General features: G+C 40.5%; 2 protein-coding genes across 5 annotated transcripts in view; both read right to left on the bottom strand.

Moving 5' to 3' along the window:
* WDR47 (WD repeat domain 47) overlaps nt 1-10,890 on the bottom strand; it is a 63,262-nt gene extending 52,372 nt beyond the window's left edge. For 2 of the 4 annotated variants that reach the window (XM_040232155.1, XM_040232157.1), the window contains exon 1: nt 10,608-10,890. The gene's annotated coding sequence lies outside the window, so the exon portion shown is untranslated. The remainder of the gene's footprint in view (nt 1-10,607) is intronic. The other 2 variants (XM_040232153.1, XM_040232154.1) reach the window with 1 other exon arrangement.
* A 10,100-nt stretch (nt 10,891-20,990) lies between these two features.
* Nucleotides 20,991-21,372, bottom strand: LOC120856759 (uncharacterized protein C1orf21-like). Its single transcript, XM_040232178.1, has one exon. The coding sequence runs from the start codon at nt 21,312-21,314 to the stop codon at nt 20,991-20,993; it is 324 nt and encodes a 107-aa protein (XP_040088112.1). The 5' UTR covers nt 21,315-21,372.
* Nucleotides 21,373-22,712: the final 1,340 nt, after the last annotated feature.

Genomic DNA, 22,712 nt, shown 5'->3' with positions numbered 1-22,712 from the left:
GACGATGTTATCTCCATTTTACAGATGAAGACACAAAGCTTTGTATGCTCAAAAACTTAGCCCAGCATTTATATTAAGGCTGAACATCTCACTAGCAGCTGAGTACTTCTTTCAGAAACATGTCAGGACGTAAATATCGATGTCAATGCCATCCATGAAATTTCTTAAAAGTAACTGAAGGAACCTATTTAACTGTGTAGCAAAAAACAAAGGGGTAAAAAGGAGGCAAATATATATACTTAGATTAATTTTCAGATCAATTTTTCATTACCTCCTTAAAACATCTGCATTGCCTCATCTTGACAGGCAAGAAACTGTGTTCTCCTCCCCAATCCCGAACCTAAGCTTTGTAACAATGAAAATTAGAATTTCTGACTGTGAAAGACAGAAATACAGAGACAGAGAGGATAGGCAAAGAGAGACACAGAAACAGAAACAGGAAGGGAGAGAAGGAAGAAAAGACTGTAGACAAAAACTCTAGGACAAGACTGGAACCATAAGTTGACTAAAGTTCTTTCTATTGTATCACATTGATTTCCAGGAAAAGAAAGGGCAACAATACAAAAACAAGGAACAACATAAAATGGATACACAGTCATCTAAATATGCCAAAATGAAAACCCTTCATCGAACTCGAATAATATAAAAAATTATTCCAACAGAGGTCCATAGTTCTATCATTTTTCATAGTTTTTCTATTAAACAATGCTAATAGGGTGGGTAAATAAGCTAGAAGTCTACATTAACAACAATCTAATCGAAGTTTTAAATATATACCCTTTTAGCTAGAGAGACAAAATTATTAGCTCAACTGTGTAAGATACTAAAATGAATTTAAAGATTACATTTTTTATTTTAAAAGATCTCTCCACATCTGGTAAAATATAATTCCTAACCTTTACTTAATAAACTCCAGTTAATTTTTAAATTATGTTATCCAAATGAATACTGCCATCAAAAATCAAGCAGTATTGAAAATGACAGGAGGGAAGGAAACCTCCAAAGTGAAAAAACAATTTAGATTGAAAGAGCTCTAGCTGTTTGCATCTGTGAGTGCTCAGTTGCTTCTTTGCTACCCTATGGACTGAAGCCCGCCAGGCTCCTCTGTCCATGGGATTCTCCAAGCAAAAATACTGGAGCAGGTTGCCATGCCCTCCTCCAGGGGAGCTTCCCAACCTAGGGATCAAACCCACATCTCCCGTGTCTCCTGCACTGCAGGCGTATTCTTTACCACTGAGCCAGCAGGGGAGTCCCTTAGCTGTTTAACTTTTGACTTTAAAACAAACCAGATTTGAAAGTACCTTTGAAAAGCCATATCGAATATGGGGAAGTCTAAATAATTTTTTTTAATTTTACGTCTTTTTGATCTTTTTATTACTCAAAAAACCTTCGTTTTTTAGTTTAGCTTTCTGATTCTGGCTTGTGTTTTCAATACTTTCACAACAATTTTTTACTCCTCGATAAGGAAAGTGCATTTAATCCTGTCACAAACACATGTAGCACATATGGAATCACTACATGTTGGTCTATATTTTTTAGACAACTTCATTAGCCTGCAATGCTCTGGGAGACCTGGGTTCGATCCCTGGGTTGGGAAGATCCCCTGGAAAAGGGAATGGCAACCCACTCCAGTATTCTGGCCCGGAGAATTCCACGGACTGCATAGTCCACGAGGTCGCAAAGCATCACACATGACTTGAGCAACTTTCACTTTGACTTTTGTAAGAACTTTAGGTCTCACAGCATGAATTCCTTGGAATTTGGCCTGGGCACACTCCACATGCAGATTCTGGCGCTTTCCCAACCTTCTTGGGATAAAGGTAAATAATTCTATTACCAGGGGTTCAGGACAGCCTGGTTTTCTTACAGGCTGTACTGCAGGATAAAAGACAACAGTATGTCAAATGCTGTATCATTCTGAATGCTTTTAGATACCATCCCAGAAGAGGAAGAAGAAACTAGATAAATTTCAATAGTTGCTGCTGAAATTGAAACTAGGTAAGTTTCAAGTGTTGCTACAATGCTTTGCTGCTGAACATAACTTAGTTTTTGGAGCACAACCAAAAGCAAAATTATGGTGTTAATTTAAAGCATAAGAATTTTAGATCTAAAAAGGAAGTATGTGAAAAATTTGTTTTATTCTTAAATAATATACTTTTTTAGGGACCTCACTGGCAGTCCAGTGGTTAAGATTCTATGCTCCCAATGCAGGGGACATGGGGTTCCTCCCTAGTCTGGGAGCTCCTGCATGCCACATGGGTGTGGCAAAATATTAATAATACACTGTTTTAGATCACTTGTTTACAACATGGTTCACTGGGTTTGTTTAAGGTCTACTGGATCTCTGCTAAGTTCTCCAGTCTCAGACTTAATACTTTTCCAATCATAAAGTTAATAAATTGTGTCACAGATTTCAAGAGAAATATGGAGGGTTAAGTTTGGTCAGACCAAAGCAAGTAACTTCTTTAGAACTATTCAAAATGTGAATCTTACTGACTAATGAGAAACAATGCCACCACTTGACTATAGAATTATTATTGGACATTAGGAAGAGCTAAGCATAAGAAACTCAAGGTCTCCTCACTCGGAGTCAAAAGTTTTAGGTATTAATCTTGCAAAGAATTTTTACAGTTTTGAATAGTTTATTCCTTAAATTATCATAGCAGCTTATGGTAAAAATTCAAATCTTTATTAAGTAAAATTTCAACCTATAAAAACACATGTAAAAAAGATAGGCACAAAAAAAAAGATAGGCAGAATGTTTTTAAGAGTAATGTTTATAATAAAATTAATTTAAAATTCTAATCACAAATTAATGCTTACCAATTAAGATCAAAGTGAATATTCATATAAACTTATGCAGTATTCTTTATTTATTTGCTTATTTGTATGTTTTACCTTATTTGTGGTAAAAGAGATGCTTTATCTAAAGAACACAACTTCACTTTTCATTATATAATGAAATATAACTATCTCTAGTATAGTTTTCTGTCACACCTGAAGACAAGGTCATCTTTGTAAAATAGATTAAAATTATCCTTTATGTTTTGTTTTTTCTTACTCCCACACTTGTTTTCAATGAGAAAAGTAGAACGTAAGATATTTGAGTATGCTTCAAAAATTGAACATACAAAAAAGAGTTTGTCAGTAGGTATACAACTGTGTCTATTATACAGCAGAATATTTAGAAACATAAGAAAATGTACTGAGTCACAAAAACTTGAAAACGTACTAAAAAAACCACAACTACATAAGCATTAACTATTGAAAGAAGTACAATACTATGTATACTATATAGCTACCCACTTAATTGAGTTTTCCATCCTTAGCTTTTCTACTTCCTTAGCATTTATAAACTTATAGAATTAAGTTGGGAGGTAACTTTGTCCACTCTCTTTTTTAGTACAGAATATCTGAACACATCTCTGACAGATGGCCTGCCAATGTCTACATAAACGCCTCTAATGACAGAAAATTTCTATACCCCACCCAAGGTACGTGTCTCAGTCTCTAAGACAGTCACCAGTGAGACTATTATTGTTTTTACACCTTTTCGTAGTCTCTAGCCCTTGAGTGTGGACTGGATTTAGTAACTCACTTGTACCCAAGTGCAGACTGGAAGTGTTGGGGTGTCACTTCCAAGATTTATAAAGAGATGGTAACTTCCATTCCAAGAGCAGGTGTGTGCCCTCTCTCAAACTGCTCTCTCTGGCAGAAGTCAGCTGCCACATCATGAAGAAACCTTGAAGAAAGATCCAAGTAACAAAGAACTGAAGAAAGTCTTCAGTCAGCAGTCTGTGAAGAGTGGAAGCCCTCAGTCCAACAAGGAACAGAGGTCCAAGTCACTGAGTTTGGAAGGAGATCATTTTCCAGTCGAGCTTTCAGGTGAGACCATAGCTCTAGAGAAGCTTAACTGCAACCTCAAGAGAGACCTAGGCTCAGAGGCTCCCAGCTGGGATGGCCCAGATTCCTGACCTCCAGAAATGGTAAAGTGAGTATCTGTTGTTTTAAGCCACTTAGTTTGGGGGTAATTTGTTACACAGCAATACATAATGCAGAATTCCTGCAATTTTTCACAAGTATAAAAAGGCATTTTATTTTGTTTTCCAATATTGCATTGAAATCTACTTTCATCTAGGTATGTCTTCAGGGTCAGCACAATAAAAATTTGTTATGTTAAAAATTTACACATTTGAGTCTGACAATCATCATGTCTATTCCTCTACTTCCTTCAACCAATCTTCATATAACTTCCAGATTCCCTACAAAACTAGTCATTCTCCTCTGAACAATTGTTAACCTCACTTTAAAGCACCTGAAATAGAACACAATACTCCCTCCAGTTGTGATCTGGTCAACAACTGTACACAATGAAATTAACAATTCCCATAATGTGGGTACTATACAATGAGCACACCTAGACACCTAAAGTTGCTTTACATCATCTATTTGTGAGACACTGTTTTTTTGTACTTCCCAGAATTTCATTTCAAAAGCTTTTCCTAAAGTTAGAAAGAAAACCAACCCAATTCTATTTCCAAGCTCTCAAAATAATATTTTTTAAAAAGCAAAATTTGGAAAAATGTTCAAACAATATATATAGCAAGGGGTTAATATGCAAAGAACTCATAAAACATCAAAAAAATGAACAACCCAATTAAAAAATGGGCAAAAGATTTAAACATTTTTTCCAAAGACATACAGACTGCAATAAAAAGATGCTCAACTAATCATCAGGGAAATACTAATAATCAAAACCTGTGACATCCTCACACACATCAGAATGGCTGTTACTGAAAAAGACAACAAATAACAACTGTTGGCAAGGATACAGAAAACACAGAACCCTTGTGAACTGCAGGTGGGAATGTAAACTGGTACAGACACTATGGAAAACAGTAAACAGATTCCTCAAAAAATTAAAAATAGAACTACCATAGGACCCAGCAATTCCACTCCTGGATATTTATCTGAAAAAAATGAAGACACTAGTTAGAAAAAATATAAGAACCCCTATGTTCATTGCTGCATTATTTACAAAAATAAGATACAAAAACAACCTAAGTACACACTAATAGGTGAAATGGAGAAAGATGTGGCATATACACACATATACACAACAGAATACTATTCAGCCAAAAAAATGAATGAAAGGTTTCCCTGGTGGTCCAGGTGGTTAAGAATCCACCTGTCAATATAGGGGACATGGGATCTATCCCTGGTCAGGGAAGATTCCACATGCCATGCAACAACTAAGCCCACAAGCCAAAACTACTGAGCCAAAGCACCACAACTACTGAGGACCCTGCACTAAAGCCTGCGTTCTGCAACAAAAGAAGCCACTGCAAGGAGAAGCCCACGCACCACATGAAGACTAGCTCCCACTTGCCACAACGAGAGAAAGCCTTTGAGCAGCAACAAACACCCAGCACAGCCAAATATAAAATAAATAAATCTTAAAAAAAAAAAAAAAGACGAATGAAATCTTGCCATGTATTATGCTAAGTGAAATAAGTTAGAGAAAAGTAAATACTGAATGATTTCACTTATATGTGAAACCCCAAAACAAACAAAACAGAAAGTTATACATACAGAGAACAAACAGGTGGTTGCCAGAGAGGAAAGGTGTAAGGGGAGGAAGAGACAGGTAAGGGAAATTAAGAACAAATTTCCAGTTTCAAAATAAATGAGTCATGGATATGAAATGTACAGTGTGGGAACTAAGACAATAACTATTAATATGTGATGTCTCTATAGAGTGACACATTGTGAGTAGACTTATGGTGATCATTTTGAAATGTATAGAAATATCAAATTGCTATGTTATATAACAGGAACTTACTTAGTCTTCAAAAATTATACTTCAAAAACAAACTCTTAGAAAAAGAGACCAGATTTGTGGTTATCAGGGGTAAGGAGGAGGAGAAAGGAGAATTAGATGAAGGCCATCAAAAGGTAAAAACTTCCAGTTAAAAGATAACAAGTACTAGGAATGTAATGTATTACATGATAAAAATAATTAACACTGGTGTATATTAAACAGGGGGCTTCCCTGATGGCTCAAATGGTAACGAAGCTGCCTCCAATGCAGGAGACCTGGGTTTGATCCCTGGGAAATCCCATGGACAGAGGAGGCTGGCGGGCTACATAGTCCATGCATTCACAAAGAGTCGGACACAACTTAGCAACTAAACAACAACATTATTATACAGGAAAGTTGTTGAGAGTAAATCCTAAGAGCTCTCATCACAAGGGAAAATATTTTTTCCTATTTTTAAAATTTTGTATCTATATGAAATGATGGATGTTCACTAAACTTATGATAATTATTTCATAATGTATGCAAGTCAAATTATTATGTACACCTTAAATCTATCCAGTGCTGTTTGTCAATGATATCTCAATAAAACTGGAAGCGAAGAAAGGAAAAATGTTAAATCAAAATGGACATTAAGGCACCAATTTTAGCTCAGTTCTATAAAGCTTTCTCAAAGATTTTTATATAAGTTCCATTTTCTTTTTCAATAGGTTTCACAAAACTTGGCACTTAGCCATAGAATTTCATTCATTTCTCGAATGAGTTATTTGAATTCATTATTTGAATCAAATGTATCAACTATAAATAGTATAAAAATTTTATGCCATTTTTCATGTAGTACTTTTTCTCTAAAACAGTGCTGACTTGTAAAATGAGATCAACTTCCTAACAGAGTGACGTGAATGTGACTGGTGCAATGTAAATTTCTCCCCCTTTAGAACTCATAAATTAAGGACATTGTCCTCGGACAATGCGTCAAAAGTGTTGCTAATAACATGCTATGGAAGAGCTGTGTGTTACATGTGTTAGTCACTCAATCATGTCTGACTCTTTGTGACCCCATGGTCTGTAGCCTGCCAGGCTCCTCTGTCCATGGAATTTTTCAGGCAAGAACATTGGAGTGGGTTGCCATTCCCTTCTCCAGGAGATCTTCTGGAAAATTTTCTGGAAGAGCTACTGTGCTGTGAATAAAATATAAAAATTTAATCTGGAAAAAGTTTACCTTGTTTTAAAAAAAAAAGCTAGGTGTAATTTTAAAACATTGGGAATCCTGATTAGATCAACTATGTTAAAGACGACACATGGAGAGACTCCTACTTGTAGAAACACGTCTGAAGTGCTCATTTAAAAATACTTGTGTACATGTGCTAGCATCATGCTGCATCCCTGAGTTACAATGACTGAGTTACTACAGTGAACAAGAAGATAAAACACGAAAGAAGGGCTCATAAAGGTGGGCGTGGTGTTTTGTAATGGTATCTTTTTACTCAAACAAAAACAAATTCAAAAGAAAAAGAAAAATCAGTTGAAATGTGTAAGTTTTGGCTATTCAATGCAATGGTCTCAAATGGAAAAAAAAAGTATTCTTAGACAAGGGTCAGCAATGGATTTATAACCTGAAGACGTGGATTAAAGTCTTCTGTACAAAAACATTATACATAAAATATAAAGAGTAACATAAAAAATGGCAAATAAAATTTCATGGAAGTTCCAAGGAATAATGAGGTATCTTGCTAAGAATGTATCTGAAGGAGTGTTAATATCCTAACATGCAGAGATGGGAAGGGAAAAACATGCTAACATTTACTGTACAGCCACAGTCAGGTCCCGTGCTAAACACTCCCATACAGCATCTATATTAATTCTCACAACTTTCCAACTTCATTTTACCTAAGATTACACTAATACTCTGAGACGTTAGTTACTTGTCTCAGGTTACACTGCAAAAAGTGCAGAAGCAAGAATGGGACAACTGGGTCTAAAATCCTGTGACCTTTCCATTATAACCTTCAGGCCTCTATAGGGGTGAAAACAAGAGAGGATAGTTAGGATTCAAGTAATTTGGAGCCTAATGTCAAAGCTTCAGAAAGTGAACTCAACTTATTTCCTGTCCTATGAAGTAATCTCTCATTCATTAGCTAAGTAATGTGAGTGAAGTCGCTCAGTCGTGTCCGACTCTTTGTGACCCCATGGACTGTAGCCTACCAGGCTCCTCTGTCCATGGGATTTTCCAGGCAATAGTACTGGAGTGGATTGCCATTTCCTTCTCCAGGCTATCTTCCTGACCCAGGGATCGAACTCGGGTCTCCCACACTGTAGACAGACGCTTAACCGTCTGAGCTACCAGGACTAAGGCAATTCTTCTAAAACTTTTCTCTAAAACGACAAAAGAAACTGAAGCCATCCCCACAGAGCCTATAAACGTATAATTTCTTTGAATTTTACCTTAGAAATTAGTGTCAATATTACATTCTCCATATATCTTGTTTAATATTAAAAAAAAATTTTTATCCAAGTCGTCAAGGGAAATTGATGACAATTCCATAAATGTGTGTCATATTCTGTGGCCACAAATTTACTTCTTGGCACATTTCAGCTTATCTCAAATACTCCTATTTAAAAACCATAGGTCAGAGGGGATAAAGTATGCTATTTCTTGATCAAGAATCAATGATGTACATTAAGAATTATTTAATACCAAGTGAAACTCAAGTAAGAGTTATTGGCCATAGCCTTATTTTCTAAACTATGAAAACGTCCTACTGAAGCCAGGAAAGCAATCCTGACCCACATACAGAAAGAACACACCCTTTCGCCATGTCACCACAGTAATAAAGAACCTCTGCCAAGGAGTAAAGATGTATTTTAATAGTTTCTATAAGCCCCTTAAGGCCATTGTAAGAAATAAGGTCTTGGACCTACTAAATGGATCATTCAGGAATTTTTAATTATCCTGTCAACCCTCCATTCTATTAAAAGGTAATCAACAGATGTCTTAAATTTTGTTTCCAAAGTGCTTTCAAATACTTTATTTTGTTCAGCTTCATAGCTCATTCCCAGACTACAACAAAAGCAGGTATTATCATTTGGAAATTAGACTAGTCAACAGTCGGGTAAGCAGCTCTTGCAAGATTACAATCAGTAGCAAAGGGAAACTTAAATCCAGGCAATCTGATTTTCAGCTTACTAAGCTACTAGGGAAAACTGCATCTTTTCACACTTATTTTGAAGTGTTTCTCAAACTGCAGCATATGTCAAGCATATCAAACGCTATTTAGTAAGTAATTGATAACAGGACTTCACAAACAGAAAAACTGAACACATTATGTAACTAGGAATGGACAGCACCCTGCTCTCTTATGATATAATCCTAGTACTGGCTTCAAAAAGAAAAAAAGACAATTAGGAAGTGGGAAAGTGGGTGGAAAACAGATTAAAATTCCTTCACAAAAAAACTGCTTATTTATAATGGCATCAAATTCAAGGGTTTGTTTGTGTGTGTGTGTTCTCCCCTAACAATACACTATTATGGCTTAATCGGCTGGTCACTATAATAATTTTTCCTTCCTATGTAGAAGCAATCATTCCACTAAAACCTAAGGTAAAATTATTCATTACATTTTTCTTCTAAATGAGACCCAGGAATATGCTATATAAAGGAAAATAGGCTCTTGGGCGTTTCTTAATTCTATTACAGTAAAATTTCAAGGCAACACATGCCAACCCTGGAGACAAAAAATCTACTTGGATTTACTGTGGAAAAAAAAAAATATTTACAGCATATTCAAGCCTTACATGTTAATCTCTGTGCCACTAACTTCTCGAAGAACTCTAAGTCATAAACAAGGGGAGGGAAATAAGTGTTAGGATCACAACCTATGAATCTGGGTGGAACAAAGACTTCTCCTCTCATTATGCAGAGAGAACCAAGTTGCCAAAAATGCTCTGCTCAGATACCATGCGTGGTTACTAACTGCACGTCTGGGTACAGAGAGGGGGGAAAAAAATCAAATGCTGGTCAAATGCCACCCCTGTTTCCCCCTGCCCCTTTTCGGCCAAGGCCTCGCTCCAGAGCTGGAGCCCCAATCTCTTTTCTCCCCAACATAAATAAGCGGCTTAGCCCTATGAGTTCTACAAGCTCCCGTTCTCCTCTCCCACGCAGGCGCCCCCGGGGCTCCGGTCCAACCCCAGCTCCAAATCTAGTCGCGGCCCCTCTCCCCGACTCCACCCAGACCCCCAAAGGCCTGCGGCCACTGACCACTGACGTCAGGAAGGCCCAACCCGGCCCTCGCGGGGCTGCCCCAGCCCCGCAGCGCCCTCCCCTCCTCCGGGCCAAGGCGTGCCCAGAAAGGGACGGGAGCGCGCCCCTCGGCTGTCGCTCGGGCTTGGCAGAGGGGCGAGGAAGAAAGAATCAGCGTTGTCAGCCGCCCTCCCGCTCCACAGCAGCAGCGAGGTGGGCTCCCACCGTGCTCAAAGGCGGACAGTGCCAGGGCGAGGGGCGTCGCTCGGTCGGCAAAGCCGGACTGGCAGCGAGGCAAAGGTGTGGTTCAGGAGCGGCGGCTTCCAGTCGCGGCCTGGCCCCCACCCGTCGGCGCCGGGGCCTCACCCACGACCCCAGTCCCCACCCAGCCAGCACCCCAGCCTACCCAAGACCCTTCTCCCGTGCCAGGGTCGCCGCCCTTGGGGTCGCCAGGGTCGCCGCCCTGTCAGGTGGCGACCGGCGGCGACGGGTGACCATGACAACCCGAGGCGCAGCCCGACCCCGCCTCCGCCTCCAGGAGTCGCTCACCTGAGGGCTCCGGGTCGAGCCCGGAGAAACCACGGAGGAGAAAGCGGCTGGGAGGCCAGAGGACGGGGCCCCGAAAAGGGGGGTTCCGGGCTGGAGAGGGAGCGCGAGGGCGGCGGTCTGGGCTCGCGTCGGTCCTGCCTCCTGCCCCCAGCGCGTCAATCCATCAGCTCGTCAGTCCGTCCTTCCTCGCGTCTGCCCCTCCCGAAGCCGGCTACCGCTCGGCTCAGCCTCTCGCACACTGCGGTTGTCAAGCGGAGCCGGAGCCAAGCACCAGCCCCGAGCCGCAGCCAATCGGCGCGCTTCCCCGAGGCGCCTCAGGACCCCGCCGAGCGGGGCGGCCAGGCAGGTGCCTGCGCCGAAGGGACAGTAGGCTGGGCGGGCCCCAACCCGGGGCGCGGTGGGGACAGGCCTGGTGGACCGGCTCCTGCTAGCGCTCAAAGGAGCAGCTGGCCTCGGAGGAAGACTCGGCGCGGCGACTGCGTGAGAGACCGGCAGCTGGGACACAGACCCTTTGGCGGCCGGTGACCCCGCGTCCCGAAGAGGGCGGAGGGAGTTGTCGCCTCCGGATGAGTCGTCTGCGCATTAGACATGACTAAAGACTCCTCCCTGATGGTCTATTAATAAAGGATAACGAAGTAAACCTCGCCACCTTCTTTCTCTTCGCTCTTCACTCTCACGTCCCACTTACTTCCTGAAAATTCCAGCAGTCTAATTACCCCCTTCTTGATGCTTAAAGCATTTTTGTTATTTAACACAACACATTCACTGCTTTCCATTACCCATTTTGGTAGTAAGCCCCACTACCTCACTACTTTCCACCCTATCAGTACAGCAGCATTCCATAAATATATCTGATGCTTAACCAAGCTGAATTAAGCATTCAGGGGTATAATCACGTAGAACTCAGGAAAGAATACCGAGCACAAACCCGTAAGAACTTAGTCCTCAGAAAGGCTAAAAAAGTAAGCTGGGTCTCCCAGAGTGAGGAAAATGTGAGAAAAGGGGCTGGTAATAACATCAAAAACATTTCTGGGAAGGAAGAATTTGAGCCAGTTCAAGATAAAAGGAGTGATAGCTTGAGGAAAAGTTGCTAGGAAAAATATTTACAAATTGATAGAAAACAATTTAAGCACAGACGCTTAACTGCAAACTTCAATTGCCTAGCCTTGATTAACTCTTGGAAGAAAGTCTTAAGAACCCTCTCAATGATAAGTGACAGAAAAATAAATGTAAACACAAGTTAGTGTTACCCTAACTTGTTAGGATCTTGATGGCATCAGGGACTCAACGGACATGAGTTTGAGCAAACTGGAAGATGGTGACGGACGTGGAAGCCTGGTGTGCTGCACTCCCTGGGGTCCTAAAAGGTTCGACTTAGCGACTAAACAACAAAGGGTCTTGATGTTAAATACAATAGCAACAACTTTGCAGAATGTATAAAATGAAAAAGTGGTTAAATATATCTTGGAAATAGTCTGTTGACTATTTTACCAGTATAGTTTACCTGGCAACCAGCTTCTCAACCTTAACTCTCAAAGAACAGCACTTGCTAGAAGAGCATCATTTAATCTTCATCTAAATCTCAAAAGAATTACAAATCAAGAACAATCTGTAAAACATCTTACCACCTATTAGCAGCTGAGTGGTATTTTTTTTTTAAAAAAAGGGTATAACCTGACCTTCTGGCACTAGATAGGTTTGGTATTCATCAAGTAAAAACCAAAATGTCCTGTTTTTGTTCTCATTTAAGCCTCACCATCTCCCTTAAAGTGCCTGTTAATTACAACCATTTTAGAGAGTAAGGGAAATAACTCACCCAAGGTCATCTAACAACTGATAGGTAGCAGAGCCAAGATTCTAACTATTCTGAATCTTAAAACCTTTATCTACTTTTACTCCACCATGTAATAACTGGGAATTTTAGCTTGAAGAAAATGGACTTTATTTTGACAAGGTAGAGGGAATAACAGGTCATTAATGTTTATATCCCCATGCCCTAGGACATAGTGTTATTTGCATCTAAGTTTCTAGTTAAGAGTAGTCAAAATTATTGAAAGCAGTATACAACCATTGTATTTTCAGAAAAGGGGGGTAGGGAGAGGAAAAGAACCAGGCACTGAAATACAAGACATCTGGCACATTTTATTACTTCTACACTGATAAATGCATTGACTATACATTTGCTTCCTAAAGTAACATCAAGTTGTACACTACAACCTTAATAGATGTTAGCCTAAGATACCACCTTTCCTTCTACACTCAGCCACCCTGATTAAGATTAGATCTTGTCTTTCACTCTAGTTGCTGAAAAGCAGAGAACTGTTCAGAAAGGACGAGGGTTTCTTAGATGAAAGGCTGTCCTTAGTCGGAAAGGTACTGCCTCAATCATTCACCTAATATTTATAGTGCCTCCTCTGGATCACCAACTAGGCTAAGCATCATTTGAAAATGCAGGTTCTAACTTGACAGAATGATTCATGATGTCTTGTGACTCAAATAACACTATAGGCTAAGGTGGACTCCTTTTAATCTGATTCTCAAACCTCATTTCCAAAACGGGGGGAGTAAAGGTTTTTACTTTTTCCTCAAAAGTAGGAAGGAAGCTGAGTACAAACCTAAGAAATCTTGCCTTCGGCTAGACAGGGAATGATCCGTGGGTGTAAGGGAATTTAAGAGTTCCACTCATTAGAATGCACATGCATACAGACACACCTCAGAGCTGTGTGCTTCACAGCCAGCAGTGGCTCTAGGAGAACAGAGGAACACCATGGCTGCTGCTTCCAACAGGTCAAAGACTATGAAGGAAGAATACCGCATCTACCAGAGTTCCTCTCCACACTCCCAAATAAAAGCTTAAATTGTATGTGGATGGCTGAACCTCGTAAAAAACCTAATTGCTACAACATAAAAAAATAAAGGCAAATTAAAAAATAAATAAATTTTAAAAAAACAACAAAAAAGAAAGAGGCAGAGAAAGGAAAAAACAAAAGAATACATGAAGCAAGGATGTAAAGTAAATAAGTAAATATCTGAAAGTTATATTGGAAACAAAAATAAATTTAAAAACTTGTTTTGGAAAGAAAATAATTTAAATTAATAGTTCAACATTTTTTAAAAACTAGAAACTGTATGTAAGGAAATGTTAATAATATGTTGGTAAGGGAGAAGTTGCTCATTCGTGTCTGAGTTTTTGAGACCCCATGGAATGTAGCTTCCCAGGTGGGATTTTCCGGGCAAGAGTACTGGAGTGGGTTGCCATTTCCTTCTCCAGGGGAACTTCCCAATCCAGGGATCAAACCCGGGTCTCCAGCATTGCAGGCAGACACTTTACCCATGAAGCAGGGCAAAGACTAATAGAGTTTTGCCAAGAAAACGCACTGGTCATAGCAAACACCCTCTTTCAACAACACAAGAGAAGACTCCACACATGGACATCACCAGATTGTCAACACCGAAATCAGATTGATTATATTCTTTGCAGCCAAACATGGGGAAGCTCTATACAGTCAACAAAAACAAGACCAGGAGCTGACTGTGGCTCAGATCATGAACTCCTTATTGCCAAATTCAGACTTAAATTGAAGAAAGTAGGGAAAACCACTAGACCATTCAGGTATGACCTAAATCAAATCCCTTATGATTATACAGTGGAAGTGAAAAATAGATTTAAGGGCCTAGATCTGATAGAGTGCCTGATGAACTATGGAATGAGGTTCGTGACACTGTACAGGAGACAGGGATCAAGACCATCCCCAAGAAAAAGAAATGCAAAAAAGCAAAATGGCTGTCTGGGGAGGCCTTACAAATAGCTGTGAAAAGAAGAGAAGCGAAAAGCAAAGGAGAAAAGGAAAGATATAAGCATCTGAATGCAGAGTTCCAAAGAACAGCAAGGAGAGATAAGAAAGCCTTCTTCAGCGATCGATGCAAAGAAATAGAGGAAAACAACAGAATGAGAAAGACTGGAGATCTCTTCAAGAAAATTAGAGATACCAAGGGAAGATTTCATGCAAAGATGGGCTCGATAAAGGACAGAAATGGTATGGACCTAATAGAAGCAGAAGATATTAAGAAGAGGTGGCAAGAATACACGGAAGAACTGTACAAAAAAGATCTTCACGACCCAGATAATCATGATGATGTGATCACTAATCTAGAGCCAGACATCTTGGAACGTGAAGTCAAGTGGGCCTTAGAAAGCATCACTACGAACAAAGCTAGTGGAGGTGATGGAATTCCAGTGGAGCTGTTTCAAATACTGAAAGATGATGCTGTGAAAGTGCTGCACTCAATTTGCCAGCAAATTTGGAAAACTCAGCAGTGGCCACAGGACTGGAAAAGGTCAGTTTTCATTCCAATCCCAAAGAAAGGCAATCCAAAAGAATGCTCCAACTACCGCACAATTGCACTCATCTCACATGCTAGTAAAGTAATGATCAAAATTCTCCAAGCCAGGCTTCAGCAATACATGAACCGTGAACTTCCAGATGTTCAAGCTGGTTTTAGAAAAGGCAGAGGAACCAAAGATTAAATTGCCAACATCCGCTGGATCATGGAAAAAGCAAGAGAGTTCCAGAAAAACATCTATTTCTGCTTTCTTGACTATGCCAAAGCCTTTGGCTGTGTGGATCACAATAAACTGTGGAAAATTCTGAAAGAGATGGGAATACCAGACCACCTGACCTGCCTCTTGAGAAATCTGTGTACAGGTCAGGAAGCAACAGTTAGAACTGGACATGGAACAACAGACTGTTTCCAAATAGGAAAAGGAGTACGTCAAGGCTGTATATTGTCACCCTGCTTATTTAACTTCCATGCAGAGTACATCATGAGAAACACTGGGCTGGAAAAAACACAAGCTGGAATCAAGATTGCTAGGAGAAATATCAATAACCTCAGATATGCAGATGACACCACCCTTATGGCAGAAAGTGAAGCAGAACTAAAAAGCCTCTTGATGAAAGTGAAAGAGGAGAGTGAAAAAGTTGGCTTAAAGCTCAACATTCAGAAAATGAAGATCATGGCATCTGGTCCCATCACTTCATGGGAAATAGATGGGGAAACAGTAGAAACAGTGTCAGACTTTATTTTGGGGGGCTCCAAAATCACTGCAGATGTTGACTGCAGCCATGAAATTGAAAGATGCTTACTTCTTGGAAGAAAAGTTATGACCAACCTAGATAGTATATTCAAAAGCAGAGACATTACTTTGCCGACTAAGGTCTGTCTAGTCAAGGCTATGGTTTTTCCTGTGGTCATGTATGGATGTGAGAGTTGCACTGTGAAGAAGGCTGAGTGCCGAAGAATTGATGCTTTTGAACTGTGGTGTTGGAGAAGACTCTTGAGAGTCCCTTGGACTGCAAGGAGATCCAACCAGTCCATTCTGAAGGAGATCAGCCCTGGGATTTCTTTGGAAGGAATGATGCTAAAGCTGAAGCTCCAGTACTTTGGCCACCTCACGTGAAGAGTTGACTCACTGGAAAAGACTCTGATGCTGGGAGGGATTAGGGGCAGGAGGAGAAGGGGACGACCGAGGATGAGATGGCTGGATGGCATCACGGACTTGATGGACGTGAGTCTGAATGAACTCCGGGAGATGGTGATGGACAGGGAGGCCTGGCGTGCTGCGATTCATGGGGTTGCAAAGAGTCGGACACCACTGAGCGACTGAACTGAACTGAAGGGAGACATCTTCCCCCATCCTTCTTGAGGGTTTTGTTTGTTTGTGTGTGTGTGTGTGTGTGGTGCTGGGGGGCGGGGGAGGTCCTAATGATTAAATTGGTACAAGACAGATCAACAGGGGAAAAAATGAACTGAATTACCTCTGTATGGTGGGATTTCCCAGGTGGCACAGTGGTAAACAATCTGCCTAACAATGCAAGAGACACAGGAGATACAGGTTTCATCCCTGAATTGGGAAGATCCCCTGGAGGAGGAAATGGCAACCCACTCAATGTTCTTGCCAGGAAAATTCCTTGGACAGAGGAGCCTGGCGTGCTACAGTCCACGGGGTCACAAAGAGTCGGACACTACTGTCAGCATGAGCACGACCTATATATGGGGCCCCCACAAGAATGGGAGGCCTGAAACCAAGTTAGGCAAGTGAGGCTTATACACCATCTGAGGGAAGGAAAAAGGGTTAGGGACTTAGGACTCTAAAGGGGGGGGAAACAATTTATAGGAAGATAGGAAAATGTTTGGTAAACCAATGTTGGCTGGACCATGCAAAGACAATGGGACACAAAGAAGACACTGGTCTCCAGGCCCTGCAGAGCTCCCCTTACCACACTTAGCCCATACTCTGTGTCCACGTCTCCAGTGACAGTGCTCTTCCAGGACCAGAACTTTATCTAAATTCTTTAAGCAGTTAAGCTGGTAAATCACGACTTCCAGAGTAAGCTGTTTGTTAAAAATAATTAGCCCAAAATACTGCTTATGCCTAAGAGAGGACTTCCCTTATGCCTCAGCTGGTAAAGAATCTGCCTGCAATGCGGGAGACCTGTGTTCAATCCCTGGGTTGGGAAGATGCCCTGGAGAAGGGAAAGGCTACCCACTCCAGTACTCTGGCTAGGTGAATTCCATGGCAAAGAGTCAGACACGATTGAGTGACTTTCATTTCGCATTTTAGGCTGGCAAATTTTGCTCCCCTACAGTCCCACCTTTAAGTAATTTCAGGAGGATGTGATGCAGGTGGGCTCCCTAAATTAGGGCTATGGTGGAAGCAATCATGTATTTAATGAGACACTTCTATGGGGACAAAATAAAAACAATGATTAATGATTGGAGCAGACACATAATCCCAATGCCTGGGATCTGAAGGCAGCCAATAGAAGTTTCTAGATGTCTGGCTCAAAGCATACTCAGATGGAATAGAGCAGGCAGTGACAACTTGACAGATTTTCAAATTGTCATTTGAATGTCTTTGGTGATGTCATCAAATATACTGGTAAACTTTGAGTGGCCCACATAGGAAGAGGCAAAAAAAGATTTTCTAAGCATGAGCAACTGTGGTGTTTTCTCTGGAGTTTATATCAAGTTTTCTAGTTTTAGTGTGCAGGGCTTCAAGAACAAGGGCAGTTCTCAATAATCCCAAATCAAAAGAATGGGAAAAATCAGACATTAGTTCAGAGAGTTATAGCTAGATATGAGGAGACTAGTCCAGTTATAGCTAGATATGAGGATCTAGTCCAGTTTATCGGTATAAAACAAACCTCAAAGAAAATGGATAGTATTAGAATCTAATATCCACAGTGTATTACTAAAACATAATTTTTCTAAAATCACTCTCATTTTTACCAACTTAAGACAAACCTGTTTGCAAAGTAAGTTTAGTTTCAATAACTTGGCCTGTTTAATCTACTTAAATACAGCAAGAATAGGAACTGACCATCTAGGCTCTCCTAAACTGCTTTGTTGGAAAATTTCACATGGAATTTAAGATTGGACTTTTAAATGTCTCTTGAGGCCAGGAAGTCAAGTTAAGAATTTACCATTACAACTGCCTTTAATTCATATATATTGGGGTGAATTCTTGTCTTTCAAGGTCCCCCAATAACCTGAAGTTCCTGTAATCTGTCAGGAATTGACCTTCCTTACTCACTTAGTATGGTTGCTGAAAACCCTGTAAGCAAGACAGCAGTCTGTTTCTCCTTGAGATTTTATTGGCTACATAAAGTCAACCTTAGTCTTTTAAAGCATTCTGATCATATTTCTGGTCTATGTATGTCTCTCTCAAATATGGTAATCCAATCATAGACTTGGTCATATAGCCAATATATCCAATTGTGTCCTATTATGAGAAGAACCGACTCTTACTGAACTTGTGAAAACAACTATTGCTGTTCAGTCACTAAGTTGAATCTGACTCTTGCGATCCCATGGACCGTGACCCTCCAAGCTCTGGTTGCCATTTCCTTCTCCAGAGGATCTTCCTGACCCAGGGATCAAACCTACGCCTCCTGCATTGCACGCAGATTCTTTATCACTGAACCACCTGGGAAACATCCAGTTCTTAGCAGCACGGTTTACAATAGCCAAGACACAGAGGCAATCTTGATGTCCAACAAAAGATGAATGGATAAAGATACACATACACACTGGAATACTACACTCAGTTCAGTTTAGTCACTCAGTCGTGTCCAACTCTTTGCAACCCCATGAATCACAGCACGCCAGGCCTCCCTGTCCATCACCAACTCTTGGAGTCTACCCAAACTCATGTCCGTCGAGTCAGTGATGCCATCCAGCCATCTCATCCTCTGTCGTCCTCTTCTCCTCCTGCCTCCAATCCCTCCCAGCATCACAGTCTTTTCCAATGAGTCAGTTCTTCGCATGAGGTAGCCAAAGTATTGGAGTTTCAGCTTCAGCATCAGTCCTTCCAATGAACACCCAGGACTGATCTCCTTTAGGATGGACTAGCTGGATCTCCTTGAAGTCCAAGGGACTCTCAAGAGTCTTCTCCAACACCACACTACTCAGCCATAAAAAAATGAAATAATGTCATTTGTAGTAACATGGATGGACCAAGAGATTATCATACTAAGTGAAATAAATCAGGCAGAGAAAGACATATCTATACCATATGATAAAACTTATATGTGGAATCTAAAACATGAAACAAATGAATTTATTTACAAAACAGAAATAGATTCGCAGACATAGAAAACAAACTTATGGTTACCAAAGAGGAAAGGAGGTGGGAGAGGGATAAATTAGGAGATACAGATTAGCAGATACAAAGTACTATATATAAAATAGATAAACAATAAGGTCCTACTGTATAGCACAGGGAATTATATTCAATGTCTTATAATGAACCATAATAAAAAAGAATATATATTCTATATATAGAACAGTTAGTTGTACAGCAGAAGCTAACACATTGTAAATCAACTATACTACATTAAAAAAAAAAACAAAAAACTTCCCTTAAGTATGTAGAACATTTACATCCCAAAGGCCGATGGAAGGAAAGCAAGTTCCTCCAAGGAGTTTGATTTTTCTAAGGCTAGAATACTTACAAACCTTTTGAGAGAAATCAGTAAGGTTAGTTGCTTATCATAGGAATGATTTGTCCATCCACTTATGCTGCAATGCTTTTCTATCTGGGTACATTTAGCTTAGGGGAGAAGGTCTAAAAAAAAATTCCTATTATGCTCTGATTTTGAGTTATAGTCACAAGTTCAGTCAGATCATTGGCCTCCTAACTTATTTATGTCCTTTACAACAAATTTTTCAATTAAGCTATTTTGGAATTTGGAGGCCTCTTGGCAGTTCCTGCATACCAATGAAAATAGGTATCCAATTCTATTTGTTTGATTTGGTAGCCCTTGCTTTTAAGTACACTTTAAAAAAAAAAAGTGGTGGATTCATGTCAATGTATGGCAAAACCAATACAGAATTGTAAAGTAAAATAAAAAATAAATAAATTTAAATTAAAAAAATAAAAATAAAATTATACCCTTTAACTTAAAAAATAAATAAATAAATAAATGATCTTATCTAATTGGAACATTTCTCATAATGCCATTGTCATCCTAGGTTGTAATTTCCTTTAAGATTGGCCGCAGTTTGCTAGTCACAAATGGAGGGTAACTCACATTATCTTTTTTCTTTTACATAAAAACAGTAAAATGTTTAATTTTCTTAGAAAAAAAGTGGGCAAGAGGGATTCCAAACGATTGTGATCACACTTCGGCTGTATCTGAGCAAAACTGATGTTGCAAGCTTGATCTTTAAGATTAAGAGACCCAGGAAATGACATCACCTGTCACTCACTCCTATGTCGCTTCCAGGAGTCATGTCACAACATGCTTTGAATCAACAACAGTGTCTCTACTTCTTAGCAAAGAAACTAAGCTTGCCATAGCAACCATCCCATCTCCAAAGCACAACACTGCCAGTGAGAAGCAAGACTCTGGACTGCTCTAGGGAGGTAGGGAGGAGGGAGAGGGGAAGGAGGCGCTTATCTTAGAAACAGAACCCAGTCTAGAACAGAAGTTGGATATCTGAGTTCACCACTATCTCATCTTATAGAAAATAGGTTGGAGAGCATCTGTAAAACGGTATCTTTAAGGTGATATTGCAGGATTTTGCCGCAGACCTGGACACTGAGAGAAGTGAAAAGTTGCAACAAGTTTTAACTAGCAGCAACAAAAAAAGTTGGTAACAGTTTTTGTTTGTTTTTAGCAATATTCCTTTGCAAGTTCATTAAGAAACACTGTAATTTAATGGGGCATACAACATGGAACAATCTTTTGCTATAGTGCTGTTGGCTGAAGAGAACAGACCTTTGCAAAGATTTCAACAGGGGTGTAACCTATTTACACAGTAGCAGCTCCCGCTTTATGTAGTATCTTCTTTTTTCGAACAGTAATCTTGACCCTTTTAAACTTTTTCATCCAACATGCTGAAGAATTCTTGTTGGCTTTCAGAGATGTACATGTTTGCTCTGGGTTGATGAACTAATCCTGGAATCTCTTTATTAGTTTTAAGTCTTAAATTTGAACTCTCACTTTTTTCCAAGTTTTCTTGGTTCCTGACAGCTATTTTCTGCTCCTCTTCTGCCCCATTTTTCATGTACTTGACCTCTTCCACCGGTTTGATCCTATACTCATCGAGAAACACATCTTCGTTCTGGTAGTTCTTCCCTTTCTGGGCTTCCTCTTCATTTTGAACAGTGGCAACATGCTTGGCAGAGGCACAGCCCATAGTCTCATTCCATCAGCTTCAGGGTGGGCTGAACTGTAACTCATCTCTACAGACATGGGGACATTTTTTTTCTTTAGACAAAAGGAAAATCCACCTTCTTGCTGAGTTGGTCAAGACGTGTGCACCCTATATGCAATTTCTAGAGTTTTCCTTATTGATCTGCTGCTCGTGGTATATTATTTAGTATAAAGTACTCTGAGTCCCAACATGATGCATCTTAACCTTCTATCCATACAACACTTTGTTTCTTGTTTTCACGTTTTGAAAGAAATTTCAATCCATCTCCAACTTGGGTGCTCGCTTGTGGGGGTTGGTGGCGCAGGAGCCTGAAGGCGGCAAGCCTCCCGCCGCTACCCCCTACCCCCACACCCAGTCCTCCTCTCTAGTTTTCTTCCTCCCTCCTCCTCCCCACGGTGAGTCCCGGTCTCCCCCTCCTCCCAGAAGCCGGGGGTAAGGTAAGAGCCTGGAAGCCCGGTGGGGGTGTGTCCACGCCAGAGGCTGCAGCCGGCGGCCGGTTCTCCAATAACTGAGCGCGGCACATGGCTCCCAACTAAAGTGTGAAAGAAGCGGTGGCTGTGGCAGGAACGTCCCCTGCCCGCGCTCCCCCCAAAACACACACCCACTACACCCAGGAATGGGCAGGCAGCAAGCCGGAGCTGGCGGGATCCTTTTTTTAAATATATAATTTTTTTGGCCATGCTGCACAGCCTATGGGATCTTAGTTCCCCAACTAGGGATTGCAACGTGTCCCTTGCATCGGAAGCGCAGAGCTTTAACCACTGAATCGCTTCTTCTTGTTGTTCAGTTGCCAAGCTGTACTCGACTCTTTGCAACCACATGGATCACCACAAGTCCCATAACCTACATTTTCTTTCCAGCCATATCTATCTGCAAATGGGGTACAACCCATATTTTTCTCCACTCATTTTTTGTAGCTGTTTATGGCTTCCAGGACTAGTTTATGGTCATTTAATGTTTTGTAACGCTGAAGAAGCTGAAGTTGAACGGTTCTATGAAGACCTACAAGACCTTTTAGAACTAACACTCAAAAAAGATGTCCTATTCATTACAGGGGACTGTAATGCAAAAGTAGGAAGTCAAGAAACACTTGGAGTAACAAGCAAATTTGGCCTTGGAATGCGGAATGAAGCAGGGCAAAGACTAATAGAGTTTTGCCAAGAAAATGCACTGGTCATAGCAAACACCCTCTTCCAACAACACAAGAGAAGACTCTACACATGGACATCACCAGATGGTCAACACCAAAATCAGACTGATTATATTCTTTGCAGCCAAAGATGGAGAAGCTCTATACAGTCAGCAAAAAGAGACCAGGAGCTGACTGTGGCTCAGATCAAATTCAGACTTAAATTGAAGAAAGTGGGGAAAACCACTAGA

Source organism: Oryx dammah, unplaced genomic scaffold (assembly GCF_014754425.2).
Source record: "Oryx dammah isolate SB20612 unplaced genomic scaffold, SCBI_Odam_1.1 HiC_scaffold_28, whole genome shotgun sequence".
NCBI classification, from domain to species: domain Eukaryota; kingdom Metazoa; phylum Chordata; class Mammalia; order Artiodactyla; family Bovidae; genus Oryx; species Oryx dammah.
This window is presented reverse-complemented; position numbering and strand designations above follow the sequence as displayed.